This window comes from Hakea prostrata, chromosome 10, assembly GCF_041222555.1.
Source record: "Hakea prostrata isolate BN-2017 chromosome 10, UWA_Hpros_2, whole genome shotgun sequence".
NCBI classification, from domain to species: domain Eukaryota; kingdom Viridiplantae; phylum Streptophyta; class Magnoliopsida; order Proteales; family Proteaceae; genus Hakea; species Hakea prostrata.
This window is the reverse complement of record NC_142609.1, coordinates 45,689,373-45,711,768: the sequence shown is the minus strand read 5'-3', so window position 1 is coordinate 45,711,768 and position 22,396 is coordinate 45,689,373. Positions and strand designations below refer to the sequence as shown.

At 37.9% G+C, this 22,396-nt stretch overlaps 1 protein-coding gene across 4 annotated transcripts; it reads right to left on the bottom strand.

Moving 5' to 3' along the window:
* Nucleotides 1-14,369: 14,369 nt before the first annotated feature.
* LOC149003404 (type IV inositol polyphosphate 5-phosphatase 7-like) lies at nt 14,370-19,435 on the bottom strand. Of its 4 annotated transcripts, XR_016170325.1 has the most exons (15): nt 18,717-19,435; nt 18,489-18,576; nt 18,208-18,276; nt 18,015-18,099; nt 17,824-17,928; nt 17,121-17,739; nt 16,797-16,990; nt 16,504-16,612; nt 16,259-16,407; nt 15,885-16,143; nt 15,666-15,787; nt 15,492-15,574; nt 15,070-15,143; nt 14,824-14,959; nt 14,371-14,716 (listed from the first exon to the last, which is right to left on the bottom strand). XR_016170325.1 is itself a non-coding variant. In XM_089137818.1 (11 exons), exons 1-10 carry the CDS (start codon nt 18,744-18,746, stop codon nt 15,918-15,920), a joined length of 1,674 nt encoding a protein of 557 aa, XP_088993944.1. In that variant the 5' UTR covers nt 18,747-19,435; the 3' UTR covers nt 15,157-15,787; nt 15,885-15,917. The 4 variants fall into 4 exon arrangements, 1 of the variants encoding a protein (XP_088993944.1); XR_016170324.1 differs by having other exon boundaries at nt 14,370-14,716; nt 15,492-15,787; XR_016170326.1 differs by lacking the exon at nt 15,492-15,574.
* Between the last annotated feature and the right edge of the window lie 2,961 nt (nt 19,436-22,396).

Sequence of the window (22,396 nt, the reverse complement as noted above, 5' to 3'; positions counted from 1 at the left end):
CAAATATTGCTTGAATTTATGAAATCAATACTATGCACTTTGGAGGTCAAATAATTGTTCAGTTAAACGCACTTCAGTTGCTGTCCTTGTAAAATGAAGATGTCCTTGTAAAATGAAGATACGATTCCTCAGTTATTATCATGATAGTTGGCTATCCTGTTAGCTACACATTGTTGAGGCTTTCACATACTAATGTTAACACATGATTTCGCAGTTACTTGCGTGCATTTTGTAGCTGCAAATGTCGAGATCAACAAATTGCTATAGACAATGGAAAAGGGAAATCTGATGGAAATTCATTAGAAAATGCTGTTTTGAGATATTGGGAGCGGAACTTGAAGGGTTGCTTAGGTGATCAAAAGCGTCAAAGTTGAGAAGGATATGGCTTCTTGGTTGCATATTCAATGCAAAGTTGTACATACTAGATGGAACAGTGCCAAGCTGTCAGGTTTTCATGGAATAAGCACTGTTCACTTAGATTTTCTCACCCTCCCACCCACAACATGTGAATCGGTCTTGTACAAATCTCCTTGCTGTTTAGGATCAGACATAAATTCAGTTGCTCTTTAGGATTGGACGTTTTCATGATAATGTGATATGGTTAATAGTATTGACTAAACTTGGCGGAACAGTACCAATTTTTTTCAACTTCTTAGTCAATTTTTTTCCCCACCAAATACTATGATAAGTTTATTTTTATGGAGTGTGAAATGGTTGGAGGTTGGGGTTGCATGTTATCATTAAAACCTTTTCCAACTTGCATCGATAACCTTTTTCCTGAGCACCTCCACTAATGGTTTTTTACTGCTTGTCTTGAATCATCTGAAATTTAAACTGTGGGACACTGTTCTCATGTTAACTGAAATGCCAAGAATATTTTGCTGGCCAATATTCTGATGCTTAGTCCTTTGCAGTTTTGTTTCAGTGTATAATGTCCTCCATTAAGTAGATAACTGATATCTAGGCATATGGCTCGACACAGATTCCTCTGTTGATGCACTTAGTTGGAGGAAAGCATTCCAACATTGCATTTATGGCTGAAACTGAAGACATTTCTTTCTATCTTCTGATTTGCTGAAATTGGGAGACGCCCAGCCATGTATTTAGCAATTGATTATTGCATATCCTTGGGATCAGGTACATGAATCCCACACACCTAATCTATTCTGTTTAGGATGATATTATTTGTTTTCCCATATGCACTACTTTCTTTTCTCACCATTCCATGTTCTTGTGCCTTTTGCATTGTTTTCTTAGCAATTCATTTCGAATGCCTTCAAATAGCATTCCACAAAATTTAGGAGGCCAGAGATGTGATGATTGAATCTGCAATATGAGGAAAAACTGTGAAATTAAAACTTCATGATATTTCTGTTTAGATTCACATATAATTTAGATCCATGATATCAATACCATGTGAACACTTAAATTGCTACAGACACTGTTGACCACAAACTTCTACATCCAGAGGCAAACAGAAAAATGCCCTACTGTTGCACCTCATTAATCATAAACGATGTCATCTTATAATAGTATGCTTTGTAAAGCACTAGTGGATTTCTGTGTTCATAGCTGCATTGCTGCAGATTACATATTCTCAAACTAAAGTGTAAGATGACTTTTGGGTCCTATATAGGTCTCCACTAATGGAAACTGTGGTTCTGTGCTACCATAAGGTAAGTTTGTTTTGTGTTGCGATTACTGATTTTGTTCCATGAAGTCTAATAACTGTATTGCCATCAAACAAAAATTCCAGTTACCATCCGCAGATATTTATTAAGTTTTAACTCTACAGTTGTCAATATAAGATGTCCAGTGGTCTTTCCTGAAATCTTTGAACATTCTGATGAAATTTTATGTATTGTGGTGGTAAATGATGTCCATTCAGATATCACTTCACTGACGCACTTCGAGGAAAATATTGATGTGCTTTAAAACCCAGACATTTGGTTTATGGGAAATTAATGTAACCACCTTTTAAGGTAGCCTAATATGATGCAGCCCCTCATTTTATGAAGCTATCATGTACACACCCCCATTTGTATGCTCTATATCAGGTTAATCCACTCCAGTAGTTGATTCCTGTTAGGTGATCATGTCAGTAAGTTAGGTTTCACTTAATGGCCAAACTACCATTGAACAAGAGCAAACTCACCAATTTGTCTTTTATGAAAAAGCCCAAAACACAAAAACACGAGAAGGTTGTGCTTCAGAGAGCTATTCTTCCACTCTCAAGGCTGCTGTTGATTCTTTGAGAGGGCTTTTGGGAGGAGATTCAAGGGCTTGAAACCTGTAGTTCAGCTGTAGGAAAGAAGAGAAGGGAAGTGAGAAGAACTTTGAGAGGGTGGGAGAGAATGAGAGAAGAACAAAGTGGAAATAACTTGACTCGAAGATAGATAGAACATGATGGATGGATATGACCAGAAGCGTTATTAGAGCACTTATTGTACAATGGACAGAGTGAGGAGCATTTTACTACTTTGGAAAGTGGGAGACCTTAGATTATCTTGTAGACCTCAACCCCTTAATGTGGATTATGGAGGTGGCTTTCTCCTAGCTTATACACTGGTTTAATGCTGCTCTGCTCTGAATTTCAATGGCTCAATACAACAAACGCTCTGTTTTTGTTTTTTCTATTTCTGCTGCGTTATTTTCATGGTCATCTTTTGGTTGAATCCAGAGCTACCTTTAGGATAATTAATTCATGGGAGCAGGTGGTGTTCTAGGAAGGAGGAGGTAGGAGACAAAGGAGAAGGTAAGGGTAGAATCATCAGTAGAATGGGTTATTGTAAAATGATATAACAAGGGTAAAAGAGTCCCTCTCTTTTTTCTTAGAGTCTACAATATTTACAGCATTACTTTTTGGGTGGAGGTTATCCTAAAATGAGGTAGGTACATTCTATTAGGCCATTTAAAAAGAGTGGTACATGGAATTACCCTTGTTACCTTTGTTTTATTTAAGATGGAAGCACAGACTTCATGTGATCCTTGATTGGAGCAAATCTATAGCCCATAGTTGGCTTCTAGTTATTTCAGAAAGGATTCTACTTAATTTGGTGTTTATTACTTGTGTCTCAAATAGGTTTACCCATAGCCCATCCGTCGTGGGTGTCCATTCTGGTATATTATTATAAGTGGAATTCTCTATTTGCTTCGTTCTCTGTTCTTTCATCCATCTTTTTTTTTTGGTAACCAAATAGTTCATTCATAAGGAGCATAGGAAGTGGCCAAGCAAACTCTAATAACCACTCATTGGAATCCGACCAATCTTTCGGGCTCTCAACCGAAAGGGCCTTCCAGGCTAGGATGTCAGCTATTACATCAGCTTTCCTAGGAACATAAGAAATCTGAAAATCTATAAAATTTTCAGCTAAAGTGCGGATATCTTCAATCAAGGGCTTCACTGAAGAGGGAGAACCTGTGCTTTGGCTTTTAATAGCTTCACTAACTGTTGGTTGTCCGTTTCCACTTGCACATAATTGATGCAATCCGCTAAACAATAAAGCAACCCTTCTCGGAGCTCAAGGGTCTCAACTTCCAAAACCGAAGAGAAGTGAGATGAGATGGACCATGCAAGTTTCGGTTTCCCTTCCCAATCTCTCACCATAAACCCAAGTCCACCTTTCCCCATCTTTTCTTTCCACAAAGCATCTACATTTAGTTATGGAAAAAGGTTGAGTCGTGGGCGCCCAAGCGCAGCCCCTATTATCAAGTGAGTTTGGTACCCCTGCACCCACATATTGAGTCTTTCTTCCATGTTGCCGAAACTCCTCATGAGCCTTCGTAGCCTCAACAATCACCTCTCTTGCTGTCCACCTTTTTTCCCCTTTGGTTCGGTCAATTTCTCGCTCTCCACAAGGTCCATGCCATGAAGGAAATAAAGTTGTAAGACTTTTCACTTTCTTTTCTAACATCTTTCCAACCTATAATCCACTCGGCCATACTATTTGGATTTGTTGAGGTACTTCTCCAAGATAAAGGGGTGCAAAATCATACTTGTCTTGAAAAGTTGCATCAAAATAAAATGTGTGTGACATCTTCTCTCGTTCCTCACATTCACCACAAGTGTCATCCTCCTTAATACCTCTACTATTCAAGCCTACCATGGTAGCAAGGCTTTCATTGCATGCTCTCCATAGAAAGGAGCTAATTTTGGGCAAGGTGGGCATCTCCATATAGCATTGCAATCTTTGGGCTGCATCTCCTCCCATCCATGAGACTTAGATGATGTGGCTTACACATCTTCTCTTCATATTGGAGTCTTTCTTGGAGCCTATGTACACTTTTCACCGAGAATGTACCATCGTTACTTTTCCCCCATATAATTTCATCTTCCTTTGGGAAAAGAGATAAGTAAATGAACAATATTGTTTTGGCCTCTTCCTTTATGAACCATTTTTTGACCACCTCTTCTTTCCAAGTTCTAGTTTCTTTCTGTATGAGTTCCTCCACCATATTCATAGTACACCCGGAGGGCTTTGGTGAAGTAATTCATAGCCTCAACAATCACCATATTCTTTCATCCATCTACTTGATGGGGAGATTTAAAAACATGGAAGTATTCAATAAGCAGTATATCTCTCAGACTGGGAAGTTAGATGGTTCTTCAGCTAGATAGCATCCTCATCTAGGAAGATTTTATTTTTCGATCGAGAATATAAATGAATGTGGAATATCCTGATCAAATACCTTCAAGAGAAACCGGCCTACACTACTTAGTTGTGAGATTGTTCTATTTGGTATAGAAGCACTTTCTAATATGGCTGGTATGAAGCGTGTTGGATCGGCAGTGTGTGTGGATTTTTTTTTTTTTTTTTTTACTTTTTTTGGGGGGTATGGTTAAGATAAATTCATTTTTCAGATTGAGTCCTGAGTTTGTTACAGCAGGAAAACGCATAAACGGTGAAGGGTAATCCAGCATACACAAGACACAGATTAAGAACCCCACGGGCTAAGAAGTCAGCTTCAGGATGTTCACTTTTCCAAATGAAAGAGTACGAGATGCGGAACTTTTATAATAGAGAACAGCATTGACAAAAATCGGTTCTTCAAGATTTGCAGGATGACTCCAAAACAGTTTAATATGTTGCTGATGTGGTGGTGTCCGTGGTTTCGAGAGTTGGATGGTCGTCACCTGATCTTCAGGGATGGTGGTGTCTCTAATTCTGAGAGTCAGATGGTCGTCAACTGACCTACATGAAATCTCAGCGGTGCAAAAAACACTTCGTGTCAAAGACAAACTGGTTTTCTTTTCTCTTAAGTTGGTTGTATGTGTACAAGGTTTTTTGAGTGTCAAATATTTAATGAAAACTAGATGGTGACCATCCAACGCTGGGCACCAACACGTCAGTGGCCCCTAGCCTAGCAAAATCCGTTTAGGATATCCAATGGTTTACTCATAATTGAAGTTATTACATAGGGGTGTAAGTTTACCCCCCCAACCCCCCCCCCCAAAAAAAAAAACCCTAGGGTCCAAGTTTGGCCTTTTCCCGCTTGAGCCCAAATAGTTCTTGGGCTCAAAATTGTGGCCTAAAAGTATGTTAAGGCAAAATATTTTGGCCTTGAATCGAGGCCAAGGTGGGCCTAGTGATTACTATTTGTCCCACCCAATCTTTCCTTGATTTTTTTTGCTTTGATTTTGCCATGATTTTGGCCTAGGTTTTAACCCAGAGTTTAACCATGGATTTGATCCAAGTCCTGATTTTGACCTTAAGTCATTCTGATTCCATGAGTTTACTTCTTTTTATATTATAGATAAATGGTTTAAATTGAACAATATGTTAGATCGTGAATTTTATCGATTATATATATAATTCAAAATTGATCAGAGACTAAGAATAGGACCAATCAATGGTAAGGATATAGACGATGCCAATTGGAGATAAAGATTGGGCCAAGGCTAATTAGGGATAGTGATAGAGTCAACCTTTTTCAATGCAGCCCAATCAGGAACAATTAGAGCCAGAATGGGATTGGCTTGGCTTTGCCAATCATGATTCTAGGTTAGAAACAAGAATCTCAAGCCTTGACTCAAGATCAGGGTAGGAATGCACTTAGCTAAAAGCATTTAGGGCTGAGATTGAGTTTTGAAAAATCCGGCCCAATACGTCTTTGTTGCAGCCCTTTCTTGAAGTTATTATTTTTGAACTACATAACTAGAGATGGAAAATCAAGATTTTAGTCTCTACTTAACCGTGAGATCTCCGCCTCGACCGGTATTTAGTAATTTATCATGATCCACCATACGTGGCATATTTTAGGTTGTCAACTTTGTATAGAATATCTTCTTGCATAGAATGAATAGGCTCCTTATCTCCCATGTGTGCTGATATGGGCTTTAGCTAATAAAACTTAGAAAGAACCCAGAATGTTGAAACCTGTGTAAATTTTTCTACCCAAGAGAAAAAAGACTAAAGAGTTATCATATCGATTTGACATTGTTGAGTATGGCTTATGCTTCTCATTGTGTTGTCGACGGACATGGAGTCCCACTCTCCGGTGAGCGGGTGAGGGTGTGCGAACAGCGCTTCCATAGCCTGTAGAGGGTCCATGTTTCAGTGGGCCTTAGAGTTTCTTTACAGTTTGGGCTTGAACCCATGAATAGCTATGGCTTAGGGTTGATAAGCACTTATATATATATTCTCTTGTAATAGAACATTGAATATAGTGAAAAACCTAATACTGGACGTAGGCTCACATTGAAGGTAAACCAGGATAAAATTCGTGTCTCTTTCTTCCTTGTTTTCTATTCAATTGTGTGTGATTGATCGCTCTAATCCTAACAGACATTTTGCAATCAAATCATCAAAAAAAACGTATAATGTTATTTATCAAATAGATGGATGGGATTTAGAGGCCCAAGGCTAAAGCCTAAGTAAAAACAGCAAATCCTCATGCTGGTGGGCAAGGCGTCAAGCATGACCTGATCCACCCAATATAAATATGTGGGTTTGACATAGTAGGACTAGGAAATGTTTATCCATCAATAATCATAATAATAAGTGGATATGAACAGTTCCACCAAAAACAAAAGTGGGATATGAACAATTAATTTAACTTGTTTCAATAAAGAGTATGGTGGTGGGTGGAGTTGGAACTTGTCTTTGTCAACTCTTGCCTTCTCTTTATGGGCAGTGGGCTGTAATGTGTGGTTAGATCAAATCGATGATTATTTATTTCAGAAAATGACCCGTGTGTGATACTGTGATGTCTAGAGTCTTTTGACTCGTTGAACTACCATATTCATAAGTTATAACCTGAACCATTACTTGAAAATTGAAATGAAATAGCCGAGTTGTTAAGACTTAAGACTAGGAAGACCTGCAAGCTTTTCAAATGTCAATATAGACAGAAATAAAAACAGTTCTATAAGAAATCGTATGATCTCCTACTAGTCATGTCACCTCCTGATCATTTAGATTGAGTTTCAGAGTCTTAAATGCCACAAATTGGCTTTTGGGTTAATGGGGGAGAAAAGAATTATCAGAATAGACCTAACAAACGTACATTCCAAAATAGGCATTCTGCATTCACCTCCATTAAGGTGTTGGTTCAGATTTCAGGTGGGTTTACATAAAAAAGCACACTAAGCGTGAAGCTTTACCCATATGATTCCATCACTCCCCCCAAGATCTTTTAATCATCGAAATCTGACGTAAGAAATTTGGAATTTAACAAGAAGAAGAAGAAGAATTCAAGTCAGGGTGAAATGCAGTTCACCCTTAAGTCCAAGGTGTTGACCAAAAAACATTTGAAGCGATTCGATAAATTTAGAGTCTCTACGATGAAGAGATGGATCTGAATTCATTCGTCACCTTGTCCTTTTGCCTACGCAAACCTGTGCTTCTGAGATCTGATGCCTTGTTTAACAAGCAAGAAGAAAGCAAAGAAAAGGTAAGAAGCAGCAAATATACACCTTCCCAATACAAGCAAATCAATCTTAAATATACACTTCAATGCTTTGGCCTTGGAAGTGTTGAAGAAGGATGTGTCGTCACTCCATTGTCAGCTCTCTCACTCACTGATCACCAGTCATCCCCCATTTTGGAAGAAAGAGGGGAACACCAAACCATGCATGAATAAATAAGGGATGTGTAGGTTATGAAGATTTAGGAATGAAGAGACAGAATGTAAGTTACAGAAGAGAGATGACGTAGAAAAGTTATGAAGCTTGGAGATCTGTTGTTGCTAGGAGCCCCAGCTACTCTACCAACCCATGCAAGTTAATAAAGAATCCTCTCCATCCAAGCCTCTCATCTGTCTTTCTGTTTGCACTGTAAGATGGGCTACGTGTGGACAAGGAAGACGACAACAGACTGATTTTGTCAGTCTTTCCATCCAACGGTTGAAATTTTACCCGTCTATGCACCGCCTTTCCGACGGTCACACGAATAAGACGGAGGACAATGCGAGACAGAGAATTAAATAAATAATTCTGATATAGGGTAATAAATGAAAAGGGATGTGCACTACTGCTGCTACTGTTCCATTGGATTCAATACCTGATCATGGGAGGGAGAGGGTAATTAGACAAAGTAGTAGCTAAGGCAGGAAGAGCAGAATCAAGGACCCTGAAGACCAGAAAACAAAGAGTGACACTGTAGTAGTCATCGTATCATTACGTCATTGTCTGATACATGTACTACTGAAACTGTATTTGCAGTGGAACTGAGAAAAACACTTAATATGGCAAAATTTCACTGTTAGCGAGGTTACTGTTAACACGCCAAAGATTTTTCCTCTTAGTGCAAATTCAATGCAATCGTTGACAAACCAAATGAGCCCATCGAATTCCCATCCAAGAGTAGTCTCACAGGGTTTCTTTGATCAGTCTCTCATTCCCATCTACAATAGTTTTGGTTATCAACAGCAGAACAAGCAGAAACTCTAGTTAGGACTTCTGTGTTGTGTGAAGCTTTCAAGTTTGAAATAAAGAAACCTTTCTGTTTCCAACATTTCATTTCTGTGTTGTGCTTGGGAGCAGTGCCGCTCTCAGCAGCACATGGTCTAGATGCATTTTGGGGTCCAGAGCAAATTTAGACCATTGAATGAACACTTGACTCAATGGTTCAGATTTGCTCTAGACTCCAAAATGCATCTGGGCCTTTGACTGCTAGGAGCAGTATTGCTCCCAAGTAAAATCACACACTTGGTCATTCTGACCTGTCACATTATACATTTCACTCTAGATGATGGTGCATGGCTCATGTCTCCAGCATCTCTTACCCATCTTGACCTCAACGCTCAGATGTGTGTTTTTGTTTCTTTGGAACTGAAGTTTCGGGTCCACTTAAGTGCACCTCAACTACATTCTGAGGGGGTTAGCTTTATATATAGAGGACACTATTATATATACGAGCATACGAAAGGACTCTTCGCCCCCGACTCTAACGAGATTTGAACTCTTAACCTTATATTGTGAGACATTGATCTTATACTGATACATGGACCAATTGTATACGTATTTATATTTGCCTAGCATAGTGATTGTGTTGGAGCCCTGGCCCAAGCCCAAATTATATTCCTTGACTATCCCAAAAGAATCTTGTGGATTTTCATCCCCCATCCATGCTCAAAGGAGAAGCTTCAGAATTTATATTAAACAACGAATATCATCTTTGCTTCTTCTGCTCCCATGCACAGCATACACACCCAGCACAGTCAGAATCTCCTTTTTTTTGGGGTCAAAACACAGTCAGAATCACTTGATCTATTTGGTCGAGACAGGAAATGACTGTTGGATGAGAAACTAAAAGAGTGAGAAATTATAGAAATTAATAAAAGGCAAGAACTGTCTCTACACTACAGTTTCCTCTGGTGACTGCTATAATACCATTTGCAGTAGAAGCGACTGCATACTTCAATCAAAGCACAAGTTTGTTTGTTTTTCTCAAAAGAAACAAAAGATAATCGAATGAGGCTGAACTAGTTGTTTTCATCCAGTTCCTTCACAAACCCTTGTGTACTTCTCCTAACCATTCGTGCTTTCCAGTTGGTCTTGTTGTGTTTGATACTTTGATGGTGGTGCATGGTTTTGACCGAATCAGTGCCTTTGTACTGCTAGCAAGTTAGATAAGTGAAAAAGAAGAATTATTCTCCAGAGGGTGAGGAACGGAACAAAATCCTGTCTCTCTCTTAAAATGAGGTATTATTCTCCTAAGGGGAAGGAACTAAACAAAATGATTGAACTGGATGACTTGAAATTTGGGTTGATTCTTTAGTCTCTGTTTATTTTCATGAGAATAATTGTTGAATGTTGTGACTTGAATTTTTATACCAGGACTTCAAAAATGGGTTCGTACTGACATATTTTGATGAGCAACATGGGTTAACCATTTTGTCTAGTTAAAATCTATAAATATATACCCTATGCTCTCGAATTAGGTTAATGCGAGCTTTGGAATTTTTGCGTGGTTGAGAGATTTCCATTACTTCTTTTATGTCCATGAATGTATGACATTGTATTGGTGTATAATCACGTTGGTCTCGATGTCTTATATTTTGTTGCTTACATGTCTTTATGGGTTGATGTCAAAAAAAATTTAAGAGATTGCAAGCCTCAAAATGGGAGGAATCAGCCTCCCTCATATATTATTTTTTTCTATTCATTATTTTATATTAAAAGATATTAAATAATCTAATCATCACCTTATTCTCCATTGAAAATGAATCACCCCTTATCTGCATTTTCACCAAATCAAGCATCGCAGGTTGAGATCTGTATCTGTAATTCCAAATGGTCTGTAGTTCTTGAATTAAAATTTTCAATTGCCATTGGTTATCTGTTAACTACCTACCCCCCTCTTTTATGTTTTTCTTTTGGGTGCTGAGCTCTGTAACAGAGACCAAGAACAGCAATAGGATCTGACAACGGTCCATTAGTTTCCTATTATGTCTGGGTTGGATGACCTGAATACATAAATATATATATATATATATATATATATATATTTTTTGGAAAACGTGCTGCTTTTGTGGTTTTATTGCTTCTGTGTTCCTCAAAAAGCAAAAGGCATTGCTTGAGTAAAACGGAAACAAAGGTGACTCATTGTTGTCCCACTTGGATACTTTGTCTCTTTGTTTTAACTTTGACCGTTAATATAAAACCCAATAGAAGCCTTTCAAAGATAGATCAGCACAGAATAAACTATGATGCCAATCCAGAAGTTGAGTTTAAAAATGGGTAAACCTTGGTTTTGAATATAGATAAGCTCATCAACCCTTATCTCAAATCTAACTACTCATGGTCGGTTGATGAATCTAAGTTACATTTATGAATCCAAAGCTCATTTATTATTGTTGTTCTTAAATAAGTTTCCTTGGATATCTACAAATGGTATCTTCTGAATCAAAGTAGTGTTTTATGAAAAGAAAAAGTGAGATGATTCATTCAAACGATGCTGGTTGATGATCTGAATTGGGCAATCATAAACTAGAACAGAACTGAGAGGGAAAAGAATAACTGTTGGATTGAGTGATAATCAGGAAAATATTGGTGTTCATTGGAAGTCAAGTCGGTGGAAGGTGGATCTGGGTATTGTTAGTTTTTGACTTTTAAGCTTATTAAAGTGAGAATATCTGATGCTCTGCAAAAAGAATATATATTTGCAAGAAGGAGAGAGAGAGAGAGAGAGAGACGAGCGTGCCATGCATTCTCAGTTTCCCAAGCAACTAAGGAAGACCTCCTTAGGTCACATCGATCAAAGCTCATGTACACATTTCCATGGGTAAAAGTAAAACCATTTCTTCAAATCAATCCAAAACCCAGTTCATATGAATATGAATATATGATTCACTTAGGCTCAGGTCTGATATTGATTCAGTTTTTTTTTTTGAATCAGATAAAAGAGATTATTTGATCTTAATAGGGAAATAATTCCAACCCATGCTTTTATATATACAAGGTCCTTGATGGATCCTTCTTGAGTTTCTCTGTACTTCACAATCAATCCTAGAACAAGCCTGTTACTTTTCTCATAATTTGCAATCAATAATCCTAATAGCATGAAAGTTTGGAAGTATCATTACACATGACTGTTCTTAGCCATGCTTGGATTGTTCAACCCAATTTGGTTCCAAAACTTGATCTTTTAAGAAATTATACCAAATTAAAGTAACCCAAAAGATATGTATGTTCATAATTATGGAAATAAAAGTTTGGGTGTAAAAAGTTAAGACACTATCATTTCTTAGCTACATTTAACTGCAAGAGAATGAAAAGAAAGAAAAACCCTAATGTCAAAGTCTGATCAAGGAGACCAGATGGGACAACCCAGTCTTAAATCAAGGTAGACATTTAGAAACAGAGGCCATTAGTAGGAACAGAGAGAGAAACAGAGGCAGGAGTAGGAGACCTTGACAGTGCCGGCAGTCACAAAGATAGAAGACAGAGAGCTCTGGTTTGCTGGAGGGATGAGAGATTCTTTTCTTTTCTTCTCTTTGATATTAACGAAAAACAGAGTTAGAGATTCCATTAAAAGAATTTTCGAACAAAGTTCAAGAACAGAAGACAGAAGAGAAGAGATTGTGATTTGTGAAGGTAAGAGAATCTCTTTGATATGCTTAGAGCCGGCTATTGACTTAGGTGTTGTCCCTTGCAAAGGAAGGGAAGGTACATGAAAGGAGATTTAAAAATAATGATTATAGAAAACAGAAAGTTTTCTTATGTTTGATAATTATGATTAGAGTAAACCACATTAATAAGAAAATAAAGAGAAAATCTTCTTAAGGGCCCAAAAATTTTGTGGGTCCAATAGGTCACTACATGATAAGAGCGTGAGAAGAAAACCCACGCTCAATTGATGGCATGAGATCTTTTTTCCATTTGATTTTCATAAATAGTGAAATTTAAAATCATTATGAATTTATTCAATCAATTAATAAAATTTGAAATAATAACCATAGAAAGTCATCTTCACAAAGGTTATATAATAAATATTTGAACTACCTGAACATGCATGAAAACTTCAATATTTAATAATGCATACCTAATTTTTCATTTATAAGATTTAAATTTCAAGTAAAAATGACACCTAATAAGAAATTTATTTTAAAAGATAGATGGATAATATAAAGATACCCTATCATCAAGTAACTGACGAATCTAAACAAGGACATAGTAATTGTAGTTTTTTTTTAAATTACAAATTCCTTCATAAATAAAAGACCCACAAGCCAAGATATAAGAGAGTGGAATGGATTTTCATTTTAAATAGAAATATTCTCGACCACCCCTCGGAAGATATAGTCAAGATGTGCGGAAACGGGTCTAGACGAACCTTCTAGAAAAAACCCTCTAGCTATCTTATTTTAAAAGTAAAAAAAATGAGAGAGAAAAGATAGGTTAGGTAGACTACAGAAGGGCCTCTAGACTGTAGAGGCTAGGGATTCTAGAGGTTATGATAGAGAAATTTTGTTTTTGGAGATAATAACTCTCCTTTCCAAGTTTAATGAAAATGGAGATGGACTATAGGAAGGACATTTATAGTCAAGTCACCTCTAATAATCTTTAGTTAAAGAAAGAAAAAGTGCTCCTTGTGGGCCAATTGTATCCTCTCTCTCTCCATATTTCTGTGCCAAAGGAGGGAAGAGATCTTCCATGAATCATAATATATTAAGTATTGAGTGTAGCTGGGATTTCATTAATTAGTCTTTTTTTATTGAATGCATTGGAAGATTAAAAACTCATAATGAGAGAGAACCCAGCTCTTCTTTCTTGATTCCCACCACCCAGCTGTAAAAAGGGAGAAAACAAAAGCAATACAGAGTTTCTAGTTTCCATTTTTTGATTTTCTTTATCCACCCCCAAGATTCTATACCCCACAAGGGGCCACCACTCTGGTTTTAATAAAGAGACAATTAAATGGTGAAAGCAAGATAAAATTTTAAATCCTTTGATATAAATGTCTTCTTCTACTTAAACCCATAAAACCCCAGAAACCCTACAGTGAACACAACCAATACCCATTTCCCAAGTGGCTCCCTTGGTGGCCCCCTTCTCTTGTTTTAAGATTTCCAAGCAGAAAACTGCTTTTTGACTGATAAACCACAAGAACCCCACCAGAAAACCCCACAGGCAGACAAGTCTAAAACTAACCACACACAAGACACATTTACCAGTAATCCCTCTTTTGTTCTCTTCCCCACTTGAAAGTGAATCTAGCAGCACCGACTCTTCTTTTTAGTATCACCTCACAACCACCCTGCCATGCCTGTAACTCTCTATTCCTTACAGTGCTTTCCCCACTCATCCCTGTCTACTAACACCAGAAAATTAACATAATAAACAAAACTAGCTTTTTTCAGTAAAATCATTAGCAGTTGCAGAAGTATGCAGAGCCAACAACAAAGACATCACATGCCAAACAGCTTCAGATCCTTATATAATGATATAACAAACTTCAAATTTCTTTCCATTCTTCTCTTTCTTTTTATTTCATTCTTTCTTTTGTGTTACATCACTGCCACCATGAATGTTCTGCATCACAAATTTTTTTTCTCTCTCTGGACCCAAAAATCATAATTACAACTGAACAACCCCCGTCCCTAACTCCTTACAATATGATTATTTTGACTATTTTCTAGTTTCATCTTCTTACAAAAAGAATAATCTCATCCTCATCCAATGATTAACCAAAAAAATTTATATAAAATAAAAATAGTTCACTAGCACAACCTAGCTTGACTCTTTCACCATGTTACTTTGGGCAAGTTTATCCTGCAAGGAAACCAGCAAGATATCATTTTAGTTGAAATCTCTTGAATTATTTGAGCCTTTGAGGGACTTCAAAAAATTTCCAGAGCATCAGGTAAAAACAACCTTACCTTATAAGTGCACATCTTCAAAGATCCAAAAGTAATTGTTATCACCCAAGCTTTTGCTAACTAGATTGCACCGATGAGAACAGCATTGACTGCCTTTGTTTGGGGTGATTATCGCCAAAACCACAAATATATACATCTGTTGAAATAAATCAAAAGTAATGGATACATGGATAAGTAACTGAGCTCACATATTTCATGAGTTAGGTTACATGCATTAATCATAAGGAAAGAAAGAAAATGACCAACCTTTTTTGGCTTGTGGGGGACGGAAATGTCTCCGTCACCCCTTAAATACATGGGTGACCATCCTTTGAGATAGCCTGCAGGGACCAGAAAACAGATGAGAACAAGCAAGATACCCACTGAACAGAGCTTTCAAGTAAAGGAGGATGTAAATTACAACAATGCTTTCAGGTTATATGCAGGCACTATTCTATTGGAGCTGCTGACTTTGTTGCTAAAAGACACCATTCGGTGTGAACTGAGATTCCTATATGGATGCAGGTTCAGGATTTAAAAGTTGATTTGGGCCACATTGTATAACCACAATGTCACGTCCTTGGCGTGGTTACTAGCTTACTACTTTGCCTATTGAGATCATTGCCCCAAACAACAAAAATGATAAAACAAAAATTTACCAATTCAAGGTAAATTGGTCAAGTAATCACCTAATTGAGAGAAGTTCCATGTTTGGACTTCAAAAGGATTGATGAGCTCTTTAGCTGAATCCAATGATTCCATGAAAATCCGGCTATACAACATAATAAACAGACCAATTAAGGGGAGGAACACTCAAGAAGTCAAGACTTGATTGGAGTATTTCCCATGTTTAAATACTTTACCTTGAGAAGAAAAAAAGAATAATTAGTGCCTTCAATACTTCAAATATTGTCTGAGTGCATAGAAGGGGGACAATCTCTTGCGCAAAACTGTCTATTTTCTCCATAGACAAATCCATGACTCCCTATTGACAATAGAAGAGAAAAGTTAGTGATTAAAATAGAAGTAACAATATATAGAGGCAGAAAGGTAATGCTGCACAAGAGAAAGAGAGAATATACTTGTATGTGGGTCTTTATTTGTTCCTTGAGCTTTCAGAAGAAACTAAGTTCAGTGTATCCATGTGAGTATGGTAACAGCTCTTCTACCTCAATTCTGGAACTAGAACAACTCATGTTTCTCTTAAAACGGTTACGGCTGATGGATTCAACTTCAGCTGAGAAAATGCTGTAAACTGGTCTATGATCTGAGAATCTAGACTCCCCACGAACATATGACAATTGATGAAGGCCCCTTCCATACCACAAGATGCGATCACACCTTCACACCCAAAAAAGAAAAGGCTAATCAAGTTCCTGAATATGTTTGAAAGAACATTCAAATTCTAGTCTTCTATGGGGTGCCTTGTTTGCAATATATTCTACGGTGGTTTTACCATGCAGGTGTTCTTCGCTTCTCTTTAGGATGCATGTCATCTCCGGCATATCTGTCTGAATTGTTTGAATATTTGTATGTGGGGGGAAAATATATCCGCCCCTCATTCCATCCATCAAATACGCGACCTCGTCTCTGTTCTATACGAAGCTGCAAAGACAATGTGTCAGATTAACTAATTGTCCTATTTTCTCAAAGAAATTCAGAAACAGGGAAGAGTACATCAAGCAAGGATAAGTATCATGCCTGATCATTTTCTAGCAATGCCCTCCAGTTGTGCATCTCCACAAGTGCCTTTGCAGAACGATAATTAAGAGCAATTCGATAATTCAAATCCCCAAGCCATATAATTCGACTGCATGGAGGGGCATCAGTTAGAAAGCTGAAAGTCTTAGCAAAACTTGAATAATTTACTTCTTAATTATACACCTCAAAGCAAGCATAATCTAATGCTTCGAGGAAAGAGAGAAAAAGAAATACCAATTTACAGAAAAGGAGTCAGGGAAGTGGCTTTATAGATTGGTGAATAAGAGTCTTACTCATGATCAAGGATTGTTTCGGGTGATTTCTCATCCCCTACTCTTTGAACACGGGGAAACCTTGTCTTCTTCAGGATCTCCATAACATCTGAATTTCTTCTTAGTTCATCACCTTCTTTCTGTCCAGAGGTTAGATGACTACAGACGAAGCAGAAGCTAGTCTGGTGTACCGACATGCTAATTGATATTGAGCCCTGGAAAACCCAAAAGTGAATAATCCATTTTGCTTTGTTCTAGGAAATCACTTATTGTACTTTCAGAAATACTACCCAAGGGATGTAAAAGCAAGACAAAGTAATGGTCTGATTAATGAAAGCAGTGTACCTTGTTTCCAAGATAACCCATCAATCCCCTGCCCACGCATGAAACTTTCATATTCCGCACATCATCCCTCAGGTCGCTCTTCACCCAGATTGTGAGAAATATCCCAACCATTTGCTTACTTGCAACAAGGCAGTATTTTGACTGCCCATATGGTCTCTCTCTGTCCTCCATGGATGCGGATACCCCATAGGACATTGGTGAGAAGATGGCCCCTGGGGAATCCACAGTACCATTCTCATCATCAGATGAACCCCATCTGGAATTGGGATCATAATCACTTGGCCTGTGACCAAAAATAACCCGATCACACACACTGAATCGTCGATCAAGCCGGGGTTGCAGGGTTGACATGTCATAGTCCATTCTCATGCTTCGACTTGTCTGGAATGATCTTCGGGGTAAGAAAGAAGAGGCCTTCTGTCTTGTTGAGCCTTCAAAATCAGCAGTGCATTCTACAATTGGATCAGGGATTGGAGAAGGAGTATGATAACCAGTGCTGCCACTAGTGCCAGGAATATTGTTAAGGGTTCTTCGGATGAGAGCCAGCCACTTCTTCGCAGGTCCATTGTCTTCTGCGCCTAAAACATTCCCAGCATTCAACGGAACAATTTCTTGAAATCTGGAGAATGGGATCACAACAGCTTCCATTAATCACGTTGCAGGCAAAAATCGTGAAGGAGAATAAATTATTAGCAGGACATACCCAAGAACGTAAATATCAGCAGGAAGTGAAGTGTGGAGCCAATCTTCAAGGTTCAAGTAACCAGGCGGCGATTTTCCACCCACATTCCATGTAGCAACAAAGATCCTACTCCCCCATGAAGAGAAAAACCATAAATTCAATTCGTCCAGAAATAAATCAAAAAAATAAACATTGTATGAAATGAAACATACTTGTAGTTCTGTACATCTGTAACCTCAGTAGTATCAACATCAATATTCCCTCGACGGAACCGATCAGAGCTTCTGTTCACTCTCTCTGTTCAACCAAAGGGTAGGGAAGGAGAAATTAATCAAATTTTAGTACTTATACGAGTTCAAAGATTCATAAAAATTTCAAAGACAGGTAGTTAATCCAATACAGAACCTGTTCTGCTTTTCTTGATCGTGTATGCCTCCCTCTCTGAGAAGCTGTTCCTGGGTTCTTCGTCAACGCCTGAAATTAGAGAGCAATGAAATTGGGAACTTTGTCTCAAAAATAATACTAATTTTTCTTATTGGTATTTAGACCAAGACTCCTAGCGTTGAAACCCTAACTTTATTTTGTAAGAAGATACAATAATGTTCAAACAACAGAAACCAACTCAGGAAAAATTCCTGAAGGTGACTGAGAATCTGATTTTTGAGAAATAATAATCCAGCACCCACCTCCGTAAACAAGATCATCAGCATGAAAGTCTTCAGCTTTACTCTTGATATTGAACCATTTCCTCACCAGAGTCTTGGACCATGAGAGCTTCATTGGAAAGAGAAAAGAAAAAGAGAATCAGGAAACTACAAATATTTAAGAAAGACAGGAAAAGAAGGCAGAAATGCAGTAGCAGAAGAAGAGTACAAAGTAAAGCAGAAGAGACACTAGTTGCATTCTCTAGATACCTTGCTTTTCTTCGAGTTTCCATCTCTCATTGTTTCACTAATTCTTCATACAGCTTTGTACTCCTGTAATTTCTGTCTCTTAAGTATTCTCAGTTGTGTTTATACTGAACCCAGAAACAAGTTCATCAACAACCACCCTCAGTGCTTATATCTAGAACATGAGAGCAGAACATACGGACATGAACAGAATGGGCTAGAAGGTGCTTATGGAGTGAAATAGCTGCTAACAGTAAGACCAATAAAACCCAAAAACAACAACAAAAAATTGAAGTGATTGGTCAAGAATTAGAGGATAGGAACCCCAATTTATGGGTTCGCTTCCAAAGAGAGTTGAGGATCGAAGTAAAGAACCAAACTATATGTTTTTCTTGGATCTCTGGTTTTACCAGTCAAACAAGCTCACTACCTTAGGAGAAGAACGGTAACAAAGACAGAAACTAAAAATGGGCAGTTTTCTAGCTCAGTTTAACACAAAAAAGAACCAAAGAAAGAATACAAAGGAGAAGAGAAGGTCCCAAATTCATAACAGAAAGAACAGGACAACACTGTAACGCGTGGAAGTGGGAAGGAGATTCTGATTTGTGAATGTAAAACAAGACAATGCAGCAGACATAAAGAAAAGAGAGAGAGACAGAGAGAGGCCTTCTCTCTTCAAAACCTCGTTCTTGGTCCAGCAAAGTATCGAATTTGAAGAGAATAAAGTGCAACAAGCTCGGTCTCGAGGCTTTTTACACAAATCCAAGACCATGCCAGCATGGTCAGTCATTGGATATATCGGTCACTCCCCAACATAGAACTGCCCGAAAGCTGCCCGCCCATTGTAAGCTTTGTCTCTGATTCTCTCTGCACCACCCCTGCCCGCGGTTAGCAAAGTTAAAGGTCATGTAAGCCCCTGGCTGTACACCCTCTTCCCTTCCCTCCCATTTTTGGTCTTCTGTGAGAAAAAGTAGTTAAAGAAGAAAAAAAGATAAAGGTTATGTATGTAGAAGAGTTTGTTCTTTCTTGCCCTTTCTTTATTCCTTTTTAATTCTCTGTTTTAGGCGTATAAGACCCATTTTTGATTTGCAGAGAATGTTTGAAAGGGAATTTTTTGTAGGCTGAGAGAAGAATCTGTGTTGTCTCAAACAATTTTCTTGGGTATTACTTTAGAGCTAGTATAGGTTCTCAAAACCTTCAAAATTTACCTTTGTGGAGAAATGTGTAAGCTTGCTCCTCTCCATGGTTCAAAATAGTTCTAGATTGCAGAAATGGGGGGAACTTGTTAGGTGATTTTGGGGTTCTATTTTCACCCAATCTAGATTCATGTCTACAGAAACTCTGGGAAATTGTCCCAACTTGTTGCTTTTGGGGTATTTAGTACATTTAACTCTTAAGAACTACAGACATTTTGTCCCCATGGTTTAAGGGAGTTCCTCATTCTGGAGGATCCTGTTGGGCCTTCCCTAGTTCTACACCCTAACAAGCTCAGGTATTCCACTCACTCTCACCCTACTCTCAGACTTTCTTCTGGGAGGTTGTGTAACCATTTGCTCCCCTCTCACCCAACCCTAGCCCTCCAAAATGCATAATTGTTTTCTTATCTTGGAAGAACAAAGGAAGACCTTGGTTGTAGTTCTCTTAATTTTGAAATCTCCCCTTGACTAGATCTTAGCACACATGCCCCAAGTGGGAGACTGTGTCAACCACCTCTTTATTTTCATATTTCTAGAGCTTGAAGCAATCAATTTAGGGTATCAGTTTGATGTGATTAACTATTAAATTATGCAACTGACGGCAGCACACATCCAAACATGGCCCCATGCACTAGCCCTAGTTTTAGGGGCAACTAGACTCTTATTCTTCTCCCCCAACCCACTCAGTCTAAATTGTCTCTCCGTCAGGGGAACACATACGGTTTCTTTGACTCTTCTCTACCATTCAATAAGGGTGAGTTTCATATAAGACCCACTAAGAATCTCTTTTCTGAATTTTTTTAATTATTATTTAGACGTAAACCCTAAATCTATTGTGTAGTAAAAAGCGTTAAAAAAACAGTATGTGATCTCCCGATGCAAAAGACTCCCCCACGGCGGCTCAAATTATTAGCTGCTCCTTTCATCAATGTCCTCAGAGCATCTTCTTTTGTACCATACCACTAAGACCCCTAACCCTAGTGAAGCTTCCACTAGCTTTGGATAGCCAACTGGGTCCCTTAATCCTAGGTGAGCTGTCTCCCCTGTCAAATCTATTATTTGATATTTCTAAGGAGTGGACTTCTATATTTACATTCTCTATCAGTCTTAGTCATTAAGGCTATCAAATGTAATCAGCCTAGAACCAATAAGTTGTATAAAGGTAGTAGTAGATGAAAATTGCTTCTTTAATTCAATTCTGGTATCATATGTTTCATTAAGATCAAAAAGTGAAAGAACTTGTATAAACTATTGAATAAAGAGCAATGGGCCCTTATATATAGCAAGAGAGAAGACCCTACATTGAAATCTTTATTACCCTTACATACCACTGTCAACAAATGGGATCTTAAAGGGACACCATATACTTTGGATTCAAAGAGGCAATCATCAATTTATGATTCCATTTTATCTTATACGAATGACTTCTATCCTTATCTCCTGTTCAATGTATTTATGACCGTTGGATTTAATTTTGATCATCCAAATTAAATTGACATTTGAGATTTTATGTAAGTGCAAAAGTTAACAAGAGACACATGTCAGCAACAGCAAGACAATGAATATTATCAACCAGACATATTTCTTGATTAAATTATTCAATTCTTTTACCTTAAGAAACATGCAAAGCATGATAGGTCTTTGTCTCATCAAAAAATTGCTTTCTTGATCATTAATATAAGCTATCTCAGTACCAAGAACTCAAGTATATATGCTTTAATATAAGTTATCTCAGTGTCTTGTAGTTGAAAATAGGGTTGTTGGTAGTAGTCGTAGGAGCAGCAACAGCTGATGATGATGACAATGAAGATCCTAATCCAAGGTCACATCTTACATCTACACAAAATATGGCCCACATACAGGGTTCAACAAGTCTATCAAATGAGAAGGATTACAATCCGACGATCAGGAGTGACAAACTTAATTCAGCTTAATTTTATTGAGTGGTTTTTATCATATAACAGCAGAGATATCATCAAAGGGTTGCTTAGTAGGTAACGACTGGCACCTCTTAGTGAAAAAGTTGTGGGTTCAACATATCTTGTAGTATATAATATAGTCTCTATCTCCTAATATAATAAGAGTGTGTATCATCTCCCCTGACTGGAAGCACTCTGTGTTCTCCCAACGCCTTACAACCATAAATTATGTAGGACCCACAAATAAAAATTAATAAAATATAAAAAAAACCATTATCTTAATCGTGTGGGCGAGTGTAGTTTGTGGTCAACAGCCGTCGGGAGAGACGTTCGGGATCTAATATAAAGCCATCACTTCGAAAAAGAAAAAATAGTGGGGGTGTATAATTACCAGACTACCCTCGTTCCAATCAAACGGGAAATCATGAGTCACGAGGCAGTCAAAGGGTAGGTGATCTTTGATTCGTACTTTGGGGCAAAGTATATCTCTAGGGCCCCGGGTCCTGGGGAGGTATGTTTTATGTTTTCTTTTGCTTTTTCAGCTTTGAACCCCTCTCTCTCTCTCTTGTTTAAGCGGCCGTTTCCTGCT